Below are 23,796 nucleotides of genomic sequence, written 5' to 3' on the forward strand. Positions count from 1 at the left end.
TTATGTGAACTGGGTTACGAAATGTAGGTTGATATTTCTTTTTTTTCCCCTTTTTTTTGTATCGGTGATCGGTGAGAATCGGTCAGTAGACATATGAGGGAAACTTGGGGAGGTTGGGGAATGTTCATTTTCCCCTCCCAGTCAAAAATGGATTGGACGTTTGGCACTGTCAATGCCACTGAAAGATGAGCATTCACAGCCAGTCCTCCCAGGTTGTCAGTTTCCCTGCATTAATCACGATCATTTTAAGAACAGCATTTCTTTTCATCCCCAGCCGAGTGAATACGTGTGAACACATGCATACGCGTACACAAAGTCATTCCACATGTCCATCAGTGTCCCCTAGCTCTCATTCAGAAAGTGTCACCCCTCCTAGTTGTCTCTCTTTTACACATCTTATTTCCAGCATGCTGGCCCAGTGGACCCCTCTGCAGTTGTTGCCCTCTTCCCCCTCCGCTCTGGCACGTTCTCAGCCAATGAGCGGTGAGCAAACGGTGATCAAGGCACCAATGGGGGAAGTTTTTAACGCGTATAAAACTTTTGAGAGCAGTTTGCCAAGTTGCACTTTCTGTCAGTTCGGGGCTCCCGGAGGAGAGCAGCATCCCGTAGAGAGCGTGAGAGTGAGGGGGTAGAGTCAGTGTGATCGCAGGGAGGGTTGCTACTTTTTTTGCTCCCAGACACCACACTCCAAGAAAGTGGTGGGTGTCTTCCCCCCCACCCCAACTCTGATTGTTGCACTTACAGTTTTAAGATAAGATGACTTGAGTATCATTAATGTATCATTGTGTCCCGAAGCCTCTCCGCTTCAGCAGGGATGGAGAACGCGCACACCAAAGAACCTGACGAGGTTCTGGCCTATTTTGGCGTGAGTGAGGACAAGGGCCTGTCGCCGGAGCAGTTCAAGAAAAACCTGGACAAGTATGGCTATAACGGTGAGCTCGTGAGATGATTATGGATTGATTACATGCTTTAGATTGTTGAGAATGAAAATGACACTCACACAGATAGGAGCTACGTTTTAAAACATGAAGGAAATGCCGTACACAACACATTATAAGGATAAATTACTATGAATTACAACATTGATGATTAATTTGCATACCTTTATGGGGATGATAATAAAAGTAACTGAATGCAAAAGTCATTCTGTTTATTAGATAAATGTTCAAGTGTCCAGTTTAAGTCTCACATGACTTGTATTTGTGTTAGGCATCTTAGACCACACATGGATTAACTCATTGGCTTCCATTGGCAGCGCTAGACGTCCAATCCATTTTGACTGTCAAAAAGGATTGGACGTCTATAGACATGTGCCGATTACCGGTTTCAAGGTATACTGTGGTAGGTAAATGTCAAGGTTTCAAAACCGCAAAAATTTTCCGTCGTACCGTCCTTAAGGTATTAGCTCATTTTGATGTCCCAAAAATGCATGGAAAAATCCCTCGCTTACAGCTGCAAAGCTCAACCCTCCCCCACCGGTTGTTGCTCTGTGTCAGCGAGTCAGCAGTGCTATACGATGGCTGAAGGAGGTGAAACCCCTGATTTTTTTCCCACCATTGAAGAAAACGAAATCACTTGTATGGGAATACTTTGGCTACAGAAAAGTTACAGACGGCCGCGGCTTAGAGGAGGAGGGTCAGCCAACATGAAAAACATATTTGCGGCGAGTGGCTGCCGAGGAGGCAATACCTCCGATATGATTTCGCATTTATACAAAATTAAAGGTTAGTAAACACTGTCATGAACGTTTCCCACCAGCTACGAGAGTTAACTCAAGCATGTTTAGTGCGTTTAGCGGTAGTAAAACTTGGTGTTTTTTACTCTCTGGCAAGTGTCTGTGTTGAAAAAGAGAGTGTGTGTATAATGTAAACAGGATACGACTCATACACACATGCTTTTTATGGAAAAAAAATCAATTATTTTTGTTCTGATGGTAATGTTGAGATGTGGCTGTGGGTTTTGGCCAGTGCTTCTCAATTATTTTCTGTCACGCCCCCCCCAAAGAAGACGTAAATGTTTCGCGCCCCCCCAAACTCTCTGCCGCCACTGTAAATAGTATCATTCGTCTATAAAATTACTGTTATAAATACGCATCTGCCTAACATTGTCCTTTTTTTCTAATAAAGAAAAAAAGTAACATAGATCAACTTATAATAAAGTATAACTTAATTAACATTGTTTTGTTTGTAACAGAGAAGACTTGACGTGCATCAATTTGCCTGAATTTTTTTTTTTTAAATTCACATCCAAACTAAAAAATACACTCAAGGTACATCTTTGACCATTTGATACAGAAAAATAAAATGTAATCAAATCAGTAAATAATAACAAATTAAAATTGATTAGAAACATTCACTCATGAGGACAATATGCCAAAAAATTTGACCGAAAAAACAAAACTGAATAAAAGGGGGAAAAAAAGTGTCCTTGGACAGGACAGTTGTTATTTTTGCTGCTCACAGTATTTACCTCCTTTGCAATGGTGTGGAGTTATTTTGCAATGAGCATGCTAACAATGCTCACTGGTTTACTGATGTAACACTGACAAAGCAGGACGATTGTTGGCAATATTCGGCACGTTTTCACTGAAAAAACCAAACGGCTTAACAATGAGATTGGGGTCTAATGTCTTTAAGTGGCGTCTTAATTGATTTGGCTTCTGGCTGTCTGCTATAATTATTTTTAGACACAGTAAACAGTAGTCTTTCATCATCACCCACTGTATTAAAAGTCAAAGCTAAAAGGCAAATGGCACGAAAAAAGCGCATTCACGGCGGCCGAGGTAGAACCGTAGGTGAGGGCGGTCGTCGTGACGATCCCAAGCCGAAAATGGCACTCCTCGGGCGGCGACGTGAGAACCGGACAAGACAGTGGGTCGCTGCGTGAGTGAGTCCGGTCGGAAAACGGCTTTCGAAAACGGCGGTAGCACACTGCTCTTCATTATCTGTTGTCTGTGTGTGCTGAGTGCTCTTCCTTAGTTCAAAAATACTGCGCGCACTCTGAAAATGAGAGCGCCACTGCCACCTACTGAGTGGATGTGCAAGTACACGTTATTCCAGTACGGCAAAAAAAAAACAAAAAAAAACATGTTCCCCGAGGTCACATGCGCCCCCCCTGGCATCGCTCTGCGCCCCCCCAGGGGGGCACGCCCCACTATTTGAGAAGTACTGGTTTAGGCTCACCTAAAGGACTGCATTTATTTTAATTTCATTTCGATTTCATCTTATCTTAACATTTTATACGTTTGTTCCAATTTGCTAATACGTTTTGAAAAATAAAAATCCTTTTTTTTTAAAAACCCAGATATTTCAGTATAGAGCTGTAGTTGAAATACTGTGATACCATGAAACCGTGATATTTTGGTTAAGGTTATCATACCGTCAGAATATCATACCAGCACATGCCTGGACGCCCAGTTTTAAATTAATTGGACGTCTGTCGTTGTCAGTGGCAGGCAATGAATTAAGGTCATTTATGAAAGCCACCGTACAGTGCTTTGAGATACCAGATGTCATTAGGCTGATTTGCACTGACTTGTGAGCTCAAACTCAAGATACAATTGTTTGGTTTTGGCAGTATGTCTACTGATTTCAAAATAAGGAACACTTGGCAAGTAGTGAACAATACTTCTAAGTGTCACATTGCACAGTGTGCGGCAGTGCTTACGGTGTAATTTGAACACATACACATTTAGACATTCGATACAATTACTCACAGTTATACATTCTTTATCCTCTGCGAGGAGCTGATATGTAGACTTTAGAGATCATTTACAGTATATATTTTTTTATTCTTTTTTTTGGGGTGGATGGAACATTAGAGTGATTTAAGTTATGAGCAACATGAGGTCATGAAAATTATTAAACTTGCGAGATGAACAAACAGTACAGTCAATGTGTCAGGTAGTAACTCAAGGCTGATAATCTTTCTTCATCTCTCACTTCTCACCAACAGAGCTTCCAGCGGAGGAGGGTAAGTCTGGGTTTCTGTTAACCAACTTTAACTATGCTATATTCTTACTCACACTCTACGCAGTACTGTAAGCTAGTCATTAGTATCACACCTGCTATTGGCTTCTTGATCTACGCAGCTGTTTGGAAAGTTCCTTGTTGGAATTAGACTTGTTTTATTATACATCAGCTAACAGATGAGTTAACTGGTAAATTGTTGGTGTACTAATATGCACTGAGGTTGAACGCCAACCAATGAAAGTTGAGACAAAGTCAATAGATGATTATGCCATTATTTTCAGCACACTATGACAGTTCTCACTGGCTGGTTTCATGTAAAGACATAAACAAAAATAAAATTAAAAATATATATACTGTAATTTTCGGACGATAAGGCACACTGGACTATACAGTAAACCGCAGCTGTCCTCACTGTATTATGGGATATATTTACACCAAAAGATATTTAACAGTTACACTTTTTTTGACAGCAGCATCATAAGAATGTCATAAGACAGTCATAATTATGACATGACACTGTCATGAGCATTAATAAATGCTTATGACAGATGTCATTTAGTGTAATCCGACAAATTATCTCACTTTTGAATGGATGAGAAGGATCCGAGCAGGACAAAAACTGAGTTAATGACAAAATTTTCCGGATGACACTTAATGACATCTGTCATAAGCATTCATTAATGCCCATACAGTGTCATGTCCTAATGATGACAGTCTTATGACAGTGTTATGACGCCACTCTCAAATAAACTGTTAGCTACTAACCCAAATAAATCATCTAATAAGCCACAGGATTCAAAATAAGGGAAAATGTTGCAGTTTATTTTCCCAAAATTACAGTATATGCAATGTGGCATTATATGGAAAATGATGCGTAAAATGTTTCGCTTCAAAATGGCAATGCTTTTATGGGTTTTAATTATATTTTCCAACTGACAGGTTAAAATTTTTGGTAAATACTTCTAAACAATAGTAGCAATGGATAATACAGTTGAATAGCATATACTATAAAACAGGTTTTGGTGTCATGAACGCAATACAAGTTTGATGATTTTAGTGCATGTTATCTCATCGAAACATTTGTTGGTTTTTCCGTTACTGGGCTTAACATTTTGCACTGTCGTAAACTAGAATGCATGCGGTCATTTTCGTAATTCCACAGGTGTGGGACAAAATTATTGGTAACTTTGTTCATTTCTTCTAGGTAAGAGTATCTGGGAGTTGGTTGTAGAACAGTTTGAGGACCTGCTGGTCAGAATTTTACTGCTGGCTGCCTGCATCTCCTTTGTGAGTTTGATGACTTTCATTTTCACTTAATTTGAACACCCTGCTATTTTCAAGTTCTTCCACTTAGAAATCATGGAGGGGTCTGAAATTTTCATCGTAGGTGCATGTCCACTGTGAGAAAAGATCATCTAAAAAGAAAAATCCAGAAATCACAATGTATGATTTTTTAAAACTATTTATTTGTGTGATACAGCTGTAAATATGTATTTGAACACCTGAGAAAACAAATGTTAATATTTGGTACAGTAGCCTTTGTTTGCAATTACAGAGGTCAAACCTTTCCTGTAGTTTTTCACCAGGTTTGCACACACTGTAGGAGGGATCTTGACCCTCTGCTCCACACGGATCTTCTCTAGATCAGTCAGGTTTCTGGGCTGTCACTGAGAAACACGGAGTTTGAGCTCCCTCCAAAGGTTTTCTATCGAGTTTAGAGTGTCTAGGCCATGCTACAAACTTGATATGCTTCTTATGGCGCCACTCCTTGGTTTTCCTGGCTGTGTGCTTCGGGCCATTGTAATGTTGGAAGACCCAGCCACGACCTGTCTTCAATGCTCTGACCGAGGTAATGAGGTTGTTCCACAGAATCTCACAATATAGGGCCCCAGCCATCCTCTCTTTAATACAGTGTACTCGTCCGGTCCCATGCACAGAAAAACACCCCCAAAGCATGACGCTACTACCCCCATACTTCACAGTAGGGATGGTGTTCTTGGAATAGTATTCATCATTCTTCCTCCAAGCACGGTTAATGGAATTATGACCAAAATGTGGGCAACCATCTGTGCCATGCATGATTTCGAACCATGACGTCAGTAGCCTTGAAAACTGTGGTCGCAGTTCTTTTCAGGTCATTGACCAACTCCTTTCATGTAGTTCTGGGCTGATTCCTCACCTTTCTTAGAATCATTAAGACCCCACGAGGTGATATCTTACATGGGGCTCCACTCTGATTGAGATTGACCGTCATGTTTAGCTTCTTCCATTTTCTAATGATTGCTCCAACAGTGGACCTTTTTTCACCAAGCTGCTTGGCAATTGCTCCATCGCCCTTTCCTGCCTTGTGGAGGTGTACAATTTTGTCTCTGGTGTCTTTGGACAGCTCTTTGGTCTTGGCCATGTTACAGGTTTGAGTCATACTGATTTTATGCGTTGGACAGGTGTCTTTATGCAGCTATCGACCTCAAACTAGTGCATCTCATTCAGGATAATACATGGAGTGGAGGGCGACTTTTAATAGGCAGACTAACAGGTTTTTCAGGGTCAGAATTCTAGCTGATAGACAGGTGTTCAAATACTTATTTGCAGCTGTGTCATACAAATAAATTGTTAAAAAATCATGCATTATGATTTCTGGATTTTTCTTTTTAGATTTTCTATCTCACAGTGAACATGCATCTACGATGAAAATATCTGACTCCTCCATGATTTCTAAGTGGGAGAACTTGCAAAAATAGCAGGGTGTTCAAATACATATTTTCTTCACTGTAGCTGTCCACTGTAGTGACTAATGTCCCTGAAAGGGTTAAGATTGGTTATCCATGGTTGGATTACAATGTAAATACTAGAGGCGTGTGAAATTTCCGATTCTTAGGTTATTGGCCTTGGAAGATTCAATAACGATTCACAAACATCCAAATTCTGATTATTGAATTATACTAGGGTAAAGCGGAAATAAAACACAGTCAGCGCGGTCTTCGGGACGCAATGAGGAACAGACCGAGAGTAAATATCATGTTCAACTCATGCCGCTAGATAAAAAAAAAAAAAAAAATACATGACAACGGCCGTCAGCTGCTACAAACAGGGTCCAGTTGCTAGTTGCTACAAACATTCGGCAACATACGGGTATGGTAGATATCACATATATTTAGAACTAGATGTGAAATGACAGACGACGACCATGTTAAATCATATATCGAGAACTAGATGCAAAATGACAGACTTTCCCGCGCTAGTAAACAGGCACCATCTTAAAGCAGTAGACTTGTCTAGAAGGCTCTGTTGTAGCGACCCTAATTACTTTTTATCTAAAAAAAATAATAATAATAATAATCGGCAAAATCTTGACTTGAATCTATCTTTAAATGATGAAATAGTTTTAAAACTTTCACGTCGAAAGTAGACAAAAGGGAAATTATGGAACAACGGGAGCAATTTTAACAACTTTAATGGTTGATTCACAACATTAAATTATTTGAATGTAGTTTAAAGCTGCCGATACAGAATGGGGACTTGAGTATTTTATTTACTGTTTTTAACGGTTAACTTGATACTGAAATAGTAGTTTGTTTAGCCTGAGAGGATTTTTGAACAATTTTGGAACTAGTGTACAAAAAATTAAAAGCGGGGGGGTATGGGGGGTTTATGGTGCATCAATAATCGATTTATAATCGAATCGGAGCCTCTGAATCGTAATCGTAATCGAATCGTTAGGCGCCCAAAGATTCCCACCTCTAGTAAATACTGTAAACACGGAATGGCATATGGAAATGTCATTGGACATTTTCAAATGTTTAGAATTAAAGTTTGCTGTTGAGATCCTAACAGTTGATCTCGTTTCCTACAAAGAATTTTGCTATTAAAACCCCTGAGAAAATTTTCATTTTAGTATCAACAAATTCAGGTTAAAAGTAAGAAGTACTAACATTTTATCAGATGAAGTTGAAATTTCCAAATCAGCTCTGAGCTTCCAATCTTGGAAAACAGCCTATCACTCAAAATAATTTAATTACATTACGTTTAATGCCCTTTCTGTTATATTGCCAAGAAAATCCTCCTTTCTCCAATGTTATTCTCTCCAAAACAGTTCAACAGAAGGAGGCTGCACACATTGTCTTAATCTCCCATCTCTGCCCTCTGGCCTGCCCACACAGCTGTCACAATGGCCTTAGAAGGCCCGATCGCGCTAGTGTGTATGCATGCGTGTGAGAAAGAGAAAGGCAAGCTGAAAAAGAGCACACTCGTGTGTGCGTGTGTCTACATATGCATGGCCGGAGCTTTATTTTAAGAAATTCTCAAGCCAGGAAGAGAAACTGTATCCTTGGCCAAAGGTCGGGGATGGAAGGAACGAGGGATGGCTTGAGACCCAGAAGGGAGGTAGGGATTGGGTTGCACAACACCATTGTCTGTTACGATGACAAACGGGAGCAATAGATTCAGAGTCGTGTATGGTTTCTAAAAGCGAGAACAGTAAATACTGGGAATACACAGCCCCCCCCTATTCATACCCTGCCTCTACAATGCGCTGACAGGCTTGGACTTTTCTGGGGATTTATTGTCTTCACAGGTAGGCATAGCGAAGCTAAAAATGTGAGGCTATGCAACAAGGTAAAGGAGAACTAATGAAAATGGGGGAAAAAGTAGGGAAGCCGACAATTACAGTTAGATGATCCAATAACATGGCAAGTTGGATTCTACCAAAGTGGGTTGTGAGGACTCTTTTTGGCGAAGACTTTGCTCCACTGGCCTGCAACTAATCTGTGTCAATGTCAACATGACAGTATTCCAAAACAGAACCATGTGTAGTAATGCGGAGCTGTCACGCACAGGAGCTCACAAGTGTTGGACCATCAGTAGTGAGAACCAACACGTGGGGTAAAGAGGTACCATGTACAATGACATAACCTCAAAAATGTATACCATAAAAAAATCCCCAAACATTAGATATGCATGCAAAATGAAAACTTCAACCACTACGCAATAATCTCTCTCTTGCTCTTTGTTAGGTACTGGCTTGGTTCGAGGAAGGTGAGGAAACAGTCACCGCCTTTGTTGAGCCTTTCGTCATCCTCCTCATCCTCATCGCCAATGCCATTGTTGGCGTGTGGCAGGTCAGTGACTCACACAAACACGCACAGGAACAGTCTCAGTCTCAAGGACACATACCTGCCCCCCCCTAAGGCTTGTCTTTTACACTCACCTAAATAGACTCGTATTCTTAGAAACACTCACACCTAATAAATTATAAGAGCAGTGTGTTCAGGTCGCAGTCCTTTTGTCCTTAGCGGTGTCCTCAAGCACGAATTATGACTTCTTTTTTTTTTCATCCTAACAGGGCACTTGATTAACTCATTGGCTGCCATTGATGGCGCTAGCCGTCCAATCCATCCGTTCATTCTTTCGCCTCTAGCGCCGTAAATGGCACCTGAGAATGGGGAATCACGGCCACTCCTCCCAGTTTAAATTTATTGGACGTCTAGATCTGTCAATTGCATGAAATGAGTAAAATACTACTGGAAAAAAATCTACTTTGGAGTGTTACTTTGGGCCATTACCAGAGTGTACAAGTAGTCCCCAGGTTACAACGTACTCGACTTATGCTATTTCGACTGTGCGACACCAAAGTCACGTCCGCCATTATGTCTCCAGTCATTTGTTTTTTTGATCGCATAAACAGTACCTTTTTGTAATTTACAGCAGTGGTGTTACCATAATGCCAGGTGTGGTGCATTAGTATTACCTGGGGTGGCAAAAACAAAAAAAAAAACCTACAATGCTCACGTAGGTCGAAATCCAGTGTACGGCTACTGCACCTTGAGATAACCGTTGTTGTGGTTTGGTCTAAACAAATAAAAGTTGATTTGATTTTATTTGACTTAGAAAACATCCATAACTGAACAGTATGGACATGCAGGTGACAATGTTTTTTTTAGGTAACCTATTGTGGTTCCTCGGTTTTTATTATTATAGTTATTCGTTGTTCCGCAGCCCCTTTGAGCTCAATTTGACCCCCCTTAGTATGCTTCAAAATGCACCAAAATCGGCAGGCAGGTCAAGACAGTGGCAATCTTTGATACCCTGTAAAGACAAATTCCAAATACACTATGTAGCGCCCCCTAGCAGTCATTCTTTGTCCCGCCGACGCTTTGAGCCCTATTTTGACCGTCTCTGAATGCATCAAAACTCACCAAACTCAACCGCCAGGTGAACACTGGGGAAAACTTTGATAAAATGTAAAAAAAAAAAAGATAAAAAATAAGATAAAATCAAAATATGCGTAATTGTGTGTAGCGCCCCCTAGGAACAAAACCAACATTTCATTGCATTATTTATTTTATTTTATTTATTTATTTATTTATTTATTTTTTAGGCGAAAGAGTAGGTAACAATGCAAAGGTTAAAACTTAGAACACATCAGTACTATACAGTATGAATGGGATACCATACGCGGTGGCCAGACTGCCGTCAATACTACATCCAGTGTTTTTTTTTGGGTGGGCAGAGCGTGTGCATGGGTGGCCAGTGCCCACCCCTGCCCCTGGTAAAGCCCCTGCCTCACAGTATCTTATTTTTTACTTTACTTCGATAATATGACATGTTCTGTCCTCACTAAATTTAAAGTTGTTCAGCTTTACAGACAGCAAATAAGGTAATTGTGCTTTTTGAAGCTTTTTACTTCCTTCTCGTTTGACAATTTGTAAAGCTGTAACACACATATGTACACTTATGTTATAAAAAACAAACCACGTGAAACCACGTGACACAAAACAATTGGTGTTTAAACGTCCATCTCGTCTGATCAATATGTAAATATAGGCAGTGTTGTCACTAAAATGTTACTAAGTATTCCTTAGTGTCTGTGCGTTACTATTTTGTTATTGTCTCATATTGTATACAGAATGAAGAATATTGTAGTTATGTACAAAGAGCCTTTTGAATAGAAAATGTTAGAAAGGTTCCCACTAAGCGTTCATTTTCATGGTATTCACTCATAGTTACATGCTGTTTTGGTCTCGAGTCACACGCGCTAAGTGTTTTGGGACTGAAAAAGGCGTGAGGAATCAAGAAGAAGGCATGAGGAACGTGGGTGTACATTCGAGCCAAGTGCAGCCACCTTTTGAGATGTAAGAGGGAATGTTGACCTGTGTGCGTCCATGAATGAACGTATTTTTCCTTCATTCTGGAGGGTTCCAGTGATAGGTTGGAGCCGCTACATGCGCGGCTGTTTCGTAGCTTTGCCGTTGCAACAGCGGGTAGTCATCGCTCTAAGTCGGCGAGCATTGCTTACATCATTTTCATGTTGTACATTTATGCCGTAAGGTGACGTGTTCGTTTAGCATCTTTGAGATGTGTTGTAAGTCCGGTTGAGTGTAAAGTGCTTAGTTGCCGTCACGTTTTGTGGCCAAATTGAATCGAGTGTGCGGCGTACTTCAGGGTTGTGCGCGCGCATTAGCGCCTGCCCCCACCTTTGTGTTTATTGCTCAGTTCATTTTTTGTGTTATCTATTAGAAGTCTTACTGTCATACAAGGCAACAATCCAGCCAGATCGAACGCTGCCACCAGAGGGCAGTGTATCCTCCATCATTAAACAAAATACAATACATTGGGACTCTTTGGATAGTTATTTTGAGATTTAGGAGTACTTAAGTTACTTCTGATTTATGCGGAAATTCGGGTTACGTCGTTATCATAGGAATGGAACTCATTCGTAACCCGGGGACTACCTGTATTTCTGTTTTTATTAATTGTAATTTTATTAATTTACCTTTGTATTGTATTGTATTAATTTATAAATTTATTTATAATATACTGTATGTATATTTTTTAATACAGCAATGATTAATAATCCCTAATCTCTATTTAAATGTAAACATTTAAAAAGCTGTCTACTGTATGCAGTGACCACTATCCCTGAATGGGTTAAAGTTCATGTGAAGCCAGAATGAGCGGTATGACATCACCAAAGCGGCAGGGGGTGAAAGGTTAAGCCGAGCTAGTGGAGGTACAGAGGGGCGCGAGGGATGAGCCGGGAAGACTTACGGCCAACCTGTCTTGAAGACTATAGTACGCGCGTAAAAATACAGCATGATCACGTTACCGTCCATGTTTGAATGCAGTGTTTGACAGAGGAATGGAGGGCATCAATACCGTGGTAGTCATTTGGAAACTATGCACAAGGATTCACACATGGGGGGGCGTATGAGAATGGAGAGGGAGAGGGCTTTACACTTTGAGGCTTTAGGAGGGGTGGTAAGGGTCATGTTGATGTAACAGTCCTGTGAAAAAGAATTCCACCTGTAAAGGTTATGCTACATTTTAGATTAGTCCTGAAATTCCAGGACTGGCTCAGTGGTGGAGTAGTCATTCCCCAAGCCATTGGTTGTTGGTTCAATTCTCCACCCTGGTGACCTTGTTTAAGTATCTTTGAGCAAGATACTGAACCCCACGTTGCTCCAGGTGCTACGTCATTAGTAGGTAAATGAGGATATAGTGTCAAAGTGCTTTGAATGCCTTAAAGGTGGAAATATGCTATACAAATGTTAATTCCATTTACAAAATCAGTGTCCTTAACATTTGTGAGTAGTTGGAATACAGTATATAATTATTGATAATGATGAATGTTCTTTTGTTTTGTTTTTCATAGGAGCGCAATGCAGAAAGTGCCATTGAGGCTCTGAAAGAATACGAGCCTGAGATGGGTAAAGTTTACCGGTCGGACAGGAAGAGTGTGCAGCGAATCAAGGCCAGGGAAATCGTTCCGGGTGATGTGGTGGAGGTCTCTGGTATGTTCCTAAACTGTAACCTGTTGTATTAGTCCAAAATCATATCAAATGTATTTTTCTGGATCAGACTGGCAACCTAATCAATCTACTGTGCTAAAAGTCGTCAGTTAAATGCAATCATTTCTGTGTTCTGTAGTTGGTGATAAAGTACCAGCAGATATTAGGATAATCTCCATTAAATCCACCACTCTTCGTGTGGACCAGTCCATTCTCACTGGTAAGTGCTGGGTTGTGTCACACGTGGAAAAACATTATATAGAGGTGCAATTGACTGATGTTGTTGTCTTCCAGGTGAGTCTGTCAGTGTGATCAAGCACACCGATGCTGTTCCAGACCCACGAGCTGTTAACCAGGACAAGAAGAACATGCTGTTTTCTGTAAGGGTCTTCTTCACGCCATCTCAGATATTTCACAGTAAACCATGAGCTAAGGCAGATATGGGGCGCCGTTTGTAAAGCAGCACATGCTGAAAATTACGACAACATTTTCTCACATTTAGCGCCACACAGTGTTTAAAACGTGGTGTAAATTTTTCGTCACTTTTTTTGCACATTTACAACATTATTTAGCAACTTAAATATTCATTTTTAAATAAGAAGTTTTCGACCTGATTCTTTAAATCCAGAACGAAATATTTAATTTAAATCTTAAATGTATATCCTATATCCTAAATACTATATCTGGAAACGGTTGGAACTAAATATTTAGCTTAATATGTAAATTCACATGACTGGAGACCGGAAGTAACAAAATAAAAGCTGGAACACACAAAATACTCTTTAGTTTCTCCTAAATATGTATTTTACCTATATATTGTTATTATCACAATGAGTCGTGTCTAAGCCACCGTTGAGTAGGTTTTATTCATTTTCAAGCCACTAGCTTTTATTTAGTTACTTCCGGTCTCCAGTCATGTAGATTTGCATATTAAGCTAAATATTTAGTTCCAACCATTTCCTGATTTAACATTTAGGGTATAGGATATAAATTTAAGATTTAAATTAAATATTTAGTTCTGGATTTAAAGAATAAGGTCCAAAACGTATTATTAAAAAATGAATTTTTAAGTTGCTAAATAATGTTGTAAATGTGAAAAAAAAAGTGACTCTAAAAATTTCACACCATTTTAAACTGTGCGGCGCTAAATGTGAGAAAATGTTGTCGTAATTTTCAGCATGTGCTGCTTTACAAACGGCGCCCCATAGGCAGACACCAATACAAGCCAATGAAATCATAATAAAAGAGAATTAAGTGCCTAATTAAGTCTTTTTTGCTTGCTAGTGTCTTTTTTACTGTTTGGCATCTTCCATTGTAAAAGAGGTAATTGAATTAACAGAAAAACATTTACCCAAGGGCACCAACATCGCTGCTGGAAAAGCCACTGGTATTGCTGTGGCAACTGGTGTCTCCACTGAGATTGGCAAGATCCGCGACCAAATGGCTGCCACTGAACAGGAGAAAACTCCTCTGCAGCAGAAATTGGACGAGTTTGGGGAGCAGCTCTCCAAGGTGGGAGTCCCCAACAAGACATTAAAGCACCCAAGCAACTGTACAATACAAACATTGCAGTGTCTGACCCGGCATATGTTCCTCTCTGCCTTCTCCAGGTTATCTCCCTTATCTGTGTGGCTGTATGGATAATCAACATTGGGCATTTTAATGACCCAGTCCATGGTGGCTCCTGGTTCCGTGGAGCAATCTACTATTTCAAAATTGCTGTGGCCTTAGCCGTGGCTGCCATCCCAGAAGGTAAACCCCGGGAATTCCATTTGCCTGACCGTGAAGATTATAATTTCTTTCAAATTCAACCTGAGCAGCTTGTATATATGATACCTGGACCTATTAAATACTAAATGTGATGTAACATATGTAACACCATCCAATTCAAGTATTGTCACTGCAAAGCGGAGACTAATATGTGCTTCCCATGCCAGGTCTGCCAGCTGTAATTACCACATGCCTGGCCCTGGGAACTCGCCGCATGGCCAAGAAAAATGCCATTGTCAGAAGCTTGCCCTCTGTGGAGACACTGGGGTGCACCTCAGTCATTTGCTCGGACAAAACTGGTACCCTCACCACCAATCAGATGTGTGTGACAAAGGTATGTTGAAACACAAGTATAACACTTCGAGTAGAAGAATATTAATTTCTAAAGAGTTCATGTAAAAACTGTTTCCTCACAGATGTTCATTGTTGATAAAGTGGATGACGACAACGTCACTCTTGGTCAATTTGACATCTCTGGCTCAAAGTATACTCCTGAGGGAGAAGTGTAAGTGTATGAACTTATTCACACACACAAAAATGTGTGACTTCAATGAACAGTAGGAAACTAAATATGTTCAATCTTTTTAGTTCAAGAAGGGGTATGAGTGTAAAATGTGGCCAGTATGATGGACTGGTTGAGCTGGCCACCATCTGTGCTCTTTGTAATGACTCCTCGCTCGACTACAACGAGGTTGGAAAAGCGTCAATCAGAACCCAAACCAGGATTTCACAAACCAAATAAACTAAAATGATCTTTCTTTGCAGTCGAAGGGAATTTATGAGAAAGTGGGTGAGGCCACTGAAACAGCTCTGTCCTGTTTGGTGGAGAAGATGAACGTGTTCAACACTGAAGTGCGTAGCTTGTCCAAGGTGGAACGAGCAAATGCTTGCTGCGGTGTAAGTCCATGAAAAATCCCTATATCAATTCGGCCAGACACATACAGTAGCATTCAGAAATGTTGAGTGAACCTCCATTTTGTCAACTTCTCCGACAGGTGATTAAGCAGCTGATGAAGAAGGAGTTCACGCTGGAGTTCTCCAGAGACAGGAAGTCCATGTCAGTCTACTGTTCTCCAGCAAAGTCTGGAAAAGCCCCAGTAGGAAATAAGATGTTTGTCAAAGTGAGTGACATAAAATGGATATAGCTTGTATTCTGAAATGCCTGAATGTATACTTGAATCAAGTCAGAGTACTACATACAGTGGGGCAAATAAGTATTTAGTCAACCACTAATTGTGCAAGTTCTCCTACTTGATAATATTATAGAGGCCTGTAATTGTCAACATGGGTAAACCTTAACCATGAGAGACAGAATGTGAAAAAAAAAACAGAAAATCACATTGTTTGATTTTTAAAGAATTTATTTGCAAATCATGGTGGAAAATAAGTATTTGGTCAATACCAAAAGTTCATCTCAATACTTTGTTATGTACCCTTTGTTGGCAATAACTGAGGCCAAACGTTTTCTGTAACTCTTTACAAGCTTTTCACACATTGTTGCTGGTATTTTGGCCTATTCCTCCATGCAGATCTCCTCTAGAGCAGTGATGTCTTGGGGCTGTCGTTGGGCGACACGGATTTTCAACTCCCTCCATAGATTTTCTATGGGGTTGAGATCTGGAGACTGGCTAGGCCACTCCAGGACCTTCAAATGCTTCTTACGAAGCCACTCCTTTGTTGCCCTGGCTGTGTGTTTGGGATCCTTGTCATGCTGAAAGCCCCATTCATTCTCTCCTTTACACAGGTCAGTCGTCCTGGTCCCTTTGCAGAAAAACAGCCCCAAAGCATGATGTTTCCACCCCCATACTTCACAGTGGGTATGGTGTTCTTCAGATGCAATTTAGTATTATTTCTCCTCCAAACACGAGAACCTGTGTTTCTACCAAAAAGTTCTGTTTCGGTTTCATCTGACCATAACACATTCTCCCAGTCCTCTTCTGGATCATCCAAATGCTCTCTAGCGAACCGCAGACGGACCTGGACTTGTACTGGCTTCAGCAGGGGGACACATCTAGAAGTGCAGGATTTGAGTCCCCGGCGGTGCATTGTGTTACTGATTGTAGCCTTTGTTACTGCGGTCCCAGCTCTCTGTAGGTCATTCACTAGGTCCCCCTGTGTGGTTCTGGGATTTTTGCTCACCGTTCTTATTATCATTTTGACGCCACGGGGTAAGATCTTGCATGGAGCCCCAGATCGAGGGAGATTATCAGTGGTCTTGTATGTCTTCCATTTTCTAATAATTGCTCCCTCAGTTGGTTTCTTTACACCAAGCGTTTTACCTATTGCTGATTCAGTCTTCCCAGCCTGGTGCAGGTCTATTTTGTCTCTGGTGTCCTTCGACAGCTCTTTGGTCTTGGCCATAGTGGAGTTTGGAGTGTGACTGACTGAGGTTGTAGACAGGTGTCTTTTATACTGATAATGAGTTTTTAAAAAGGTGCCATTAATTCAGGTAACAAGTGGAGCCTTGTTAGACCTCGTTAGAAGAAGTTAGACCTCTTTGACAGCCAGAAATCTTGCTTGTTTGCAGGTGACCAAATACTTATTTTCCACCCTAATTTGGAAAAAAAAACTCTTTAAAAATCAAACATTGTGATTTTCCGTTTTTTTTCCACATTCTGTCACTCATGGTTGAGGTTTGCCCATGTTGACAATACAGGCCTCTCTAATCTTTTCAAGTAGGAGAACTTGCACAATTGGTGGTTGACTAAATACTTATTTGCCCCACTGTATATACCTCGGGGACAATGGTACATATCAAGTGTCTTATCAGGGTGCCCCAGAGGGTGTGATTGAGCGGTGTTCATACGTCCGCGTGGGCACCAATCGTCTTCCCTTGACTGGGCCGGTCAAAGATCACATAATGGCAGTGATCAAGGAGTGGGGAACAGGGCGCGACACCCTCCGCTGTTTGGCTCTGGCCACCTGTGACTCTCCTCTAAGGAAGGAGGAGATGAACCTGGAAGACTCCACCAGGTTTGCAGAGTATGAGGTTAGTGTTACTTTTATGGGTACATATCTTTATGCACTCATTTTGCAGCATGAAGCTACTCTGGCCCCAGTGACAGTACAGTGGTACATCTACTTAAGTAATGAATTGGTTCTGGAAGTAGTTTCTTAACTTGAAAATTATGTAAGTAGAGACACGTTTTCCATGTCAACGCCCTAATCCGTTCAAAGTTCCCCAAAATTCAGACATAAATCTTTTATAATGCGTAAAAATGCATCATAACATGTAACAAATATGTGTCACAATTAGATTATTGCACAATAAACATAAAATCTGAATTGTGCATAATGTAAAAAACGAAGAATAGAGTAAAGAATAAAAGTTAATACAATCATGTGAAGCTGTCGCAACACGAGGGCCGAATGAAGAGGTACACAAACACATTCAGTAGAGGTCTCTTTGTCATTTGGATGCCAGGAATGCTAGGCAATAGCCAATGGCAGAGCAGCTAAAACGATGTTACGTTCAGTAACCAGTAAGAGCTGCGAGTACCAGCCATACTGTATTTTTCCCTTTTGTACCCTGAAAATTCTTTCTTAATGAGATGTCATATTTTCCCGTTGAGGCGTGTCTTAATCTGAAAATGTAGAGACGTTTTCTAAGTAGAGGTACCACAGTTCACCCAAATTGATTCAATATTACAACAAGAGAGCATCTAAATACTGAATATCACTAAAACTTTCTTTTCGTGACCAGACCGACTTGACCTTTGTGGGCTGTGTTGGTATGCTTGACCCTCCTCGTAAGGAAGTCATGAGCTCCATCGAACTGTGCAAAGCTGCTGGCATTCGTGTCATTATGATCACCGGTCAGTTATCGAGAGGTTCTCTGCTAACTTGGGGAAAAAAGATATAGGCATTTGTTCTGCTTTCGTCTCCACAGGTGACAACAAGGGCACAGCAGTGGCAATCTGTCGCCGTATCGGCATCTTCTCGGAGGACGAGGACGTCACCGGCAAGGCCTTCACCGGTCGTGAGTTTGATGACCTGTCTTCTTATGACCAGAAGAACGCAGTCCGTAAGGCTTGTTGCTTTGCCAGGGTGGAACCGTCCCACAAATCGAAAATTGTTGAGTTCCTCCAAGGCTTTGATGAGATCACTGCCATGGTGAGGAGTCAAACATCCTCTCAACTCAACAAGAAAAACGTCCCTCTAAACGAGTTACAGAACTTCCTCCTTTCTACTTCAACTTTCTCCATCTTCAACACAGACTGGTGATGGAGTGAATGATGCCCCTGCCTTAAAGAAGGCAGAGATTGGCATCGCCATGGGCTCTGGCACTGCAGTTGCCAAGTCAGCCTCTGAAATGGTCCTGGCTGATGACAACTTTTCTTCCATTGTATCTGCTGTCGAGGAGGGTAGAGCTATTTACAACAACATGAAACAGTTCATCCGCTACCTCATCTCTTCTAACGTGGGGGAGGTTGTCTGGTAAGTACTTGACTGTCACCATAAATGTATAACTTATAAACCCAAAACGCTCAATAATATTGATCTTAAAGTAGCCAAAGATAAAGCAACTCATATCGAGTTGAAGCGAAGTGGTAGAAAAGCTAATGCAAAGACCTTAAGAGTGATGTAGTTCAGGGGAATTCCCTTAGTAGTCAGACTTTGGCATTATAGAAATTTTAGAAACTAACACTTTCCCAAATTTCTTCAGTATCTTTCTGACAGCAGCATTGGGTCTCCCGGAGGCTCTGATCCCAGTTCAGCTACTGTGGGTCAACCTTGTGACGGATGGGCTTCCTGCCACAGCTTTGGGCTTCAACCCTCCAGACCTGGACATCATGGGAAAAGCCCCTCGATCCCCTAAAGAGCCCCTGATCTCTGGTTGGCTCTTCTTCAGATATCTGGCCATTGGCGGTATGAACATTCCTTTGCGTAATTGCGTTTTAAGCTTTCATCACAAAACTTATTTTCAACACTTCTAATGTTCTGCAGGTTATGTTGGCGCTGCAACCGTCGCTGCAGCTGCTTGGTGGTTCTTGTATTGTGAGGACGGCCCATTGGTCTCTTTCCATCAGTTGGTTAGTATTTAATTACTCTCAGGGATGATAGTAAGTTCTGTTGTACACATAATTTTGGTAATGACATCTAGGTAAGGATTTTAACTGTTGCTTTCTTTCTCTTTAGTCACACTTTATGCAATGCAGTGATGACAATGAGGACTTTGAAGGGATCCACTGTCACGTGTTTGAGGCTTCTCCTCCAATGACCATGGCTCTGTCTGTGCTGGTCACCATTGAGATGTGCAATGCTCTAAACAGGTGCGACATGTGAAACACTGACTACAATATACTGGGTGGCATGTTGCACAGTGTTCCCACACATATTTGAGATTTGCCAACCTGGTGGCACATGAATAGTTTTCTGAAATAACGCATTTTCTTAGGAACCCTGCACTCCAACTTCTCTCTTTCTGTAAACAGCTTGTCTGAAAACCAGTCCCTGATGCGCATGCCCCCATGGAGCAATATCTGGCTGGTGGCTGCAATGACCCTCTCCATGTCCCTTCACTTTATGATCATCTATGTGGACCCTCTGCCCGTGAGTCGTACCACCTGCTCTACTGTCCCCAACCCCGCCACACCTTTAAGACGTAGTTCATTATTCCATAGCGTAGATAATACTTCATCCAACAAGGGCTAAGTGAGGCACTTTAGGCCTTGGAGGTCGCCTCTCTCCTTCAGATACATTTAGATATCATGATTATACTCTGCACAGAACTCAGTTTCATGCAATGGCATAGATTTGCATGTAGATGGTAGGGACATAACAAAACCAACTTTTCAGGATGCTCAAATTGTCTCCACCAGCTTTTAAGCAACCTTATATGCATGATATAATGAGTTCAGTTATACAGGTAATCTGATTGTTTTCCATATGTTATAAGGATAGAATTGACCCTACCTTTAAGTGAATTATCTTCATTATGTTCAAACTTACGTGTGCCCCTTTTCACTTGATGGATGTGCCGGTCCATTTTTTCTGCCTCAAACGCACGTTTGATTGGCTGACCCACCCCAGACACACACACACACACATACACCCTCACACTCACACAGCCCGGACAGAAATACATGTTGACAACATGCCGCCTCCTCCGCCCCCTTCGAAAAGGAGGAATATTAAAAGTTTTTAATTCGGATGTTGTGGAGGTGGGAAACACACCACTAATTTGCCACAGAAAAACCAACCTGCATCAGAGTTAACATAACATTAAACTGTGAACTTGCTAACCTGCAAAACTCGAGTAGGAGGCTGCTTAGAGAGAACTGTCCTTCTGTTAATTTTCTACTGTTAATGATAAACTGTGAGAAATGTAGTGAACTCTGCTGCAAACTGTAAAACCAGAAAAACGTGAGCAAGAAGCTGCTTAGAGAGGGGTGCGGCATAACCTCATGTTGCTCACACAACACAAAATAATCATAATTAACTTACTGTATGTATATAAATATATTTTTTGGGATGCCGCGAGTTACCCACACTAACATTGCGATCGACTAGTCGATTGTGATCAACTAGTAATGAGCACCCCTGATTTAGCATATCAATGAATTAGGTTCATATTTGTAAGAAATTTAGCCGTGACCCCTGTTCACCCCATCTGTTTGGTCTTATTAATGTCCCATCCCGAGCAAAAAGTGTACAGGCAGGTTATGCTGATGTATCATCCCTACCAGTTGAGACCAAATGCACGCCCTTGGTATCATGAAAAGTAAATACATTGTTTAGTGTGAATAACCAATATGGGCAATCATTCCGGTTTACATTAGTACTGTTATGTCTTCTGTAGATGATCTTCAAGCTTACGCACTTGACTGTGGACCAGTGGATTGTGGTACTGAAGCTTTCCTTCCCAGTCATTTTAATTGATGAGATCCTCAAGTTTGTGGCTCGTACATATCTGGAGGGTAGGTCCATGTTTTTTTTTTTTTTTACATTACTATTATTCTCACTGCCATTGACCGTGATAGACATCAATTCCATTTGAACTGAGATGGCTAATTATTTTATAGGGATCGTTTCACTGCTGTTGATGATGCTAGACGTGCAATCCAACGTCTAGCACTATCAATGGCAGCCAATGAGTCTGTTTTTTTCTGTGAAATGTAAATTATAAGTAAGAAATACATTTTATAGGCAATGTTTGCTGAATGTAAAAGACAAATACATTTGTTTCAATTGTTCTTTTGCTTAGTCATAATTCAAATAAAGTATATCAAATCATTTTACCACCCAATTAATAATTAAAATGAATTAATAATTCCTATGATGTGTATCTAATTTTCTTCTCTTTGGATGTTCTCTTTTTAACTGTTCCCCATCTTACAATCCAGTCTAAACATGCCCCATTCCTCCATACCCCTGTAACAAGACGAGGTATTGCGCTTTGACCCATGGTTTTAGCATTTTTACCATTATGCATGTCTAGAAAGAGTAATTAGCATTATAGTCCTTGTTTTTGCCATGCGTAATGCACAGTATTGTGACGTTGCCACTGACAGTATAATTGTCATCAAGAGTTATTGCTTGTATTTAGTTGATACTTGTTGCTGCATTGACTACATCGACAGAATGTACAAAACTAATTCCAATGAAGTTGACACTGTATTAAACATGAATAAAAACAATAATTGCAAATGAATAATTCTAATCTATATTTAATTTGAATACACTGCTTTTTTGCCACATGTACCTGCTTTTTTTGGAACATGTTGCTGTTTTTTTTTTTTTTTTTTTTCCAGTTAAATATAGGTTGAACATGATTTGCAAATCATTGTTTTTGTGTTTATTTATGTTTAACACAATGTCTTAACTTCATTGGAACTGTGGTTGTAATAAGTCTTATTGTATGAAAATAACAAAATGTTAAGGTATTCAGTATTTGACAATACAACTTTCTACTGCTATTTTGAGAAGAATATTGAGTGTAATGGTTATGACTCTCAGCTCTGGTAGTGGAATGGCCATCAACACGGCACAGCAACTGTCCTACTAAAATATTTATGGCACTCTGATAACAAATGTTTGCCATTTTGAACTTGCTGAGTTAAGGCTGTCATTAGCAGGCTGGGAAATCTGTCATCGATAGAAATTAACAAGGACTTTGATGTGACCATAACATTGCATTTAGTGTCATAGAGAGCATGTTGGAATAGTTGATATTACTCTAGAGCCCTGAGAATGCTAGACATTTAAATAAAACACGTATATCCTCAGAATATGCATGTTGCTATAGCATTTTCAGCTTTCAAGAGTCCTTACGTTGACAATAACATCTTCTTTACTAGTGATGATTATAGAAATAAGCAATATTCAAGGAAATAGTCGAGTACAACTTTTAAGCAATTGAGGTCAAATGGAGAGCACTCCGTCTGCAATCAGCAAAGATCGGGCTTGTTTAGTAAAGGGTACAAGTGATTCTATTAACTCTTTCAGTGCCATTGACGTTGATAGACGTCCAATCATGAAATTTTTACTAAATGCCCCTCTAATCCCTTCATTACACACATAACGTGACTAATGTGAATGTTCTGGCATGACACAAACTCTGATTATGATTTAAAGGTGTTATTGCACTGAGGAAAACTGTATAGTTTAAATCAAGGGTGGGCAAAATATTCCACAAAGGGCCACAGTGGGTGCGGTGTGGGTTTGCAGTCCAACCCATCAAGAGGAAACCTTTTCACCAATCTAGTGTCTTGCCAGCGGAATCAGTTCATCGCAGTGAGGTGCTTCTTGTTTCAGCAGAAACCTCATTGGTTAAACTGTCTGTGCTGGATTAGTTGGAACAAAGACCAGGACCCACTATGGCCCTTGAGGACCGGTTTGCCCACCCCTGGTTTATATTATTTATAACAACTAATTATCTTTTTTTGCCAATATAGGGACTGTCTAAAGACGAAGTGCAACAACGTTGAGCTGATAAAAAGCGAAAAACAGCGGACAAAAGAGGCTGAGCACTCCCACCGAAAGAGAGCGAGAGAGCACATGCCAGCAGTCACTTGATGTGATCTGGTAGACCAGAACATGTATAAGCCATCTGAAAATACACCAAGCGGCAACATATTTTTTTTCTGTGTATGTACTGAAAGTAATATATAGGTCGGAGTTAATTATTATAATTATACAGTGTTCTATTCTTAAAGAATAAAGATATTTAAAAATGTGGAGGTTTTTGTGTGTGTAATTTTTACCGTTCTTTTTTTTGGGGGGGGGGGGGGGGGGGGGTAATTTCTATTGATCAGGAAAAGAAAACA

General features: G+C 40.6%; 1 protein-coding gene across 2 annotated transcripts; it reads left to right on the forward strand.

Annotated features, from left to right (window-relative positions):
• The first annotated feature begins 564 nt into the window (after nt 1–564).
• On the forward strand, nt 565–23,705 carry atp2a1 (ATPase sarcoplasmic/endoplasmic reticulum Ca2+ transporting 1). Of its 2 annotated transcripts, XM_057817587.1 has the most exons (26): nt 565–698; nt 796–932; nt 3,955–3,972; nt 5,176–5,258; nt 8,984–9,088; nt 12,622–12,760; nt 12,897–12,977; nt 13,052–13,137; nt 14,114–14,269; nt 14,368–14,509; nt 14,695–14,861; nt 14,944–15,032; nt 15,116–15,218; nt 15,293–15,424; nt 15,523–15,648; nt 17,298–17,516; nt 18,231–18,342; nt 18,417–18,640; nt 18,744–18,964; nt 19,194–19,396; nt 19,475–19,560; nt 19,667–19,800; nt 19,963–20,080; nt 21,330–21,447; nt 21,874–21,916; nt 23,425–23,705. In XM_057817587.1, exons 2-25 carry the CDS (start codon nt 815–817, stop codon nt 21,876–21,878), a joined length of 2,985 nt encoding a protein of 994 aa, XP_057673570.1. In that variant the 5' UTR covers nt 565–698; nt 796–814; the 3' UTR covers nt 21,879–21,916; nt 23,425–23,705. The 2 variants fall into 2 exon arrangements, with proteins under 2 accessions (XP_057673570.1, XP_057673569.1); XM_057817586.1 differs by lacking the exon at nt 21,874–21,916.
• Nucleotides 23,706–23,796: the final 91 nt, after the last annotated feature.

Source organism: Corythoichthys intestinalis, chromosome 16 (genome assembly GCF_030265065.1).
Source record: "Corythoichthys intestinalis isolate RoL2023-P3 chromosome 16, ASM3026506v1, whole genome shotgun sequence".
Classification (NCBI taxonomy): Eukaryota; Metazoa; Chordata; class Actinopteri; order Syngnathiformes; family Syngnathidae; genus Corythoichthys; species Corythoichthys intestinalis.

What these genes read in the sequence shown, in the direction of transcription:
- atp2a1 (XM_057817586.1), top strand. Translation starts at nt 815, where the DNA reads ATGGAGAACGCGCACACCAAAGAACCTGACGAGGTTCTGGCCTATTTT. An exon ending in TGGCTGCCTGCATCTCCTTT is followed by an intron (nt 5,259 to 8,983) that starts GTGAGTTTGATG and finishes GCTCTTTGTTAG; the next exon opens with GTACTGGCTTGGTTCGAGGA. An exon ending in AACGTGGGGGAGGTTGTCTG is followed by an intron (nt 18,965 to 19,193) that starts GTAAGTACTTGA and finishes AAATTTCTTCAG; the next exon opens with TATCTTTCTGACAGCAGCAT.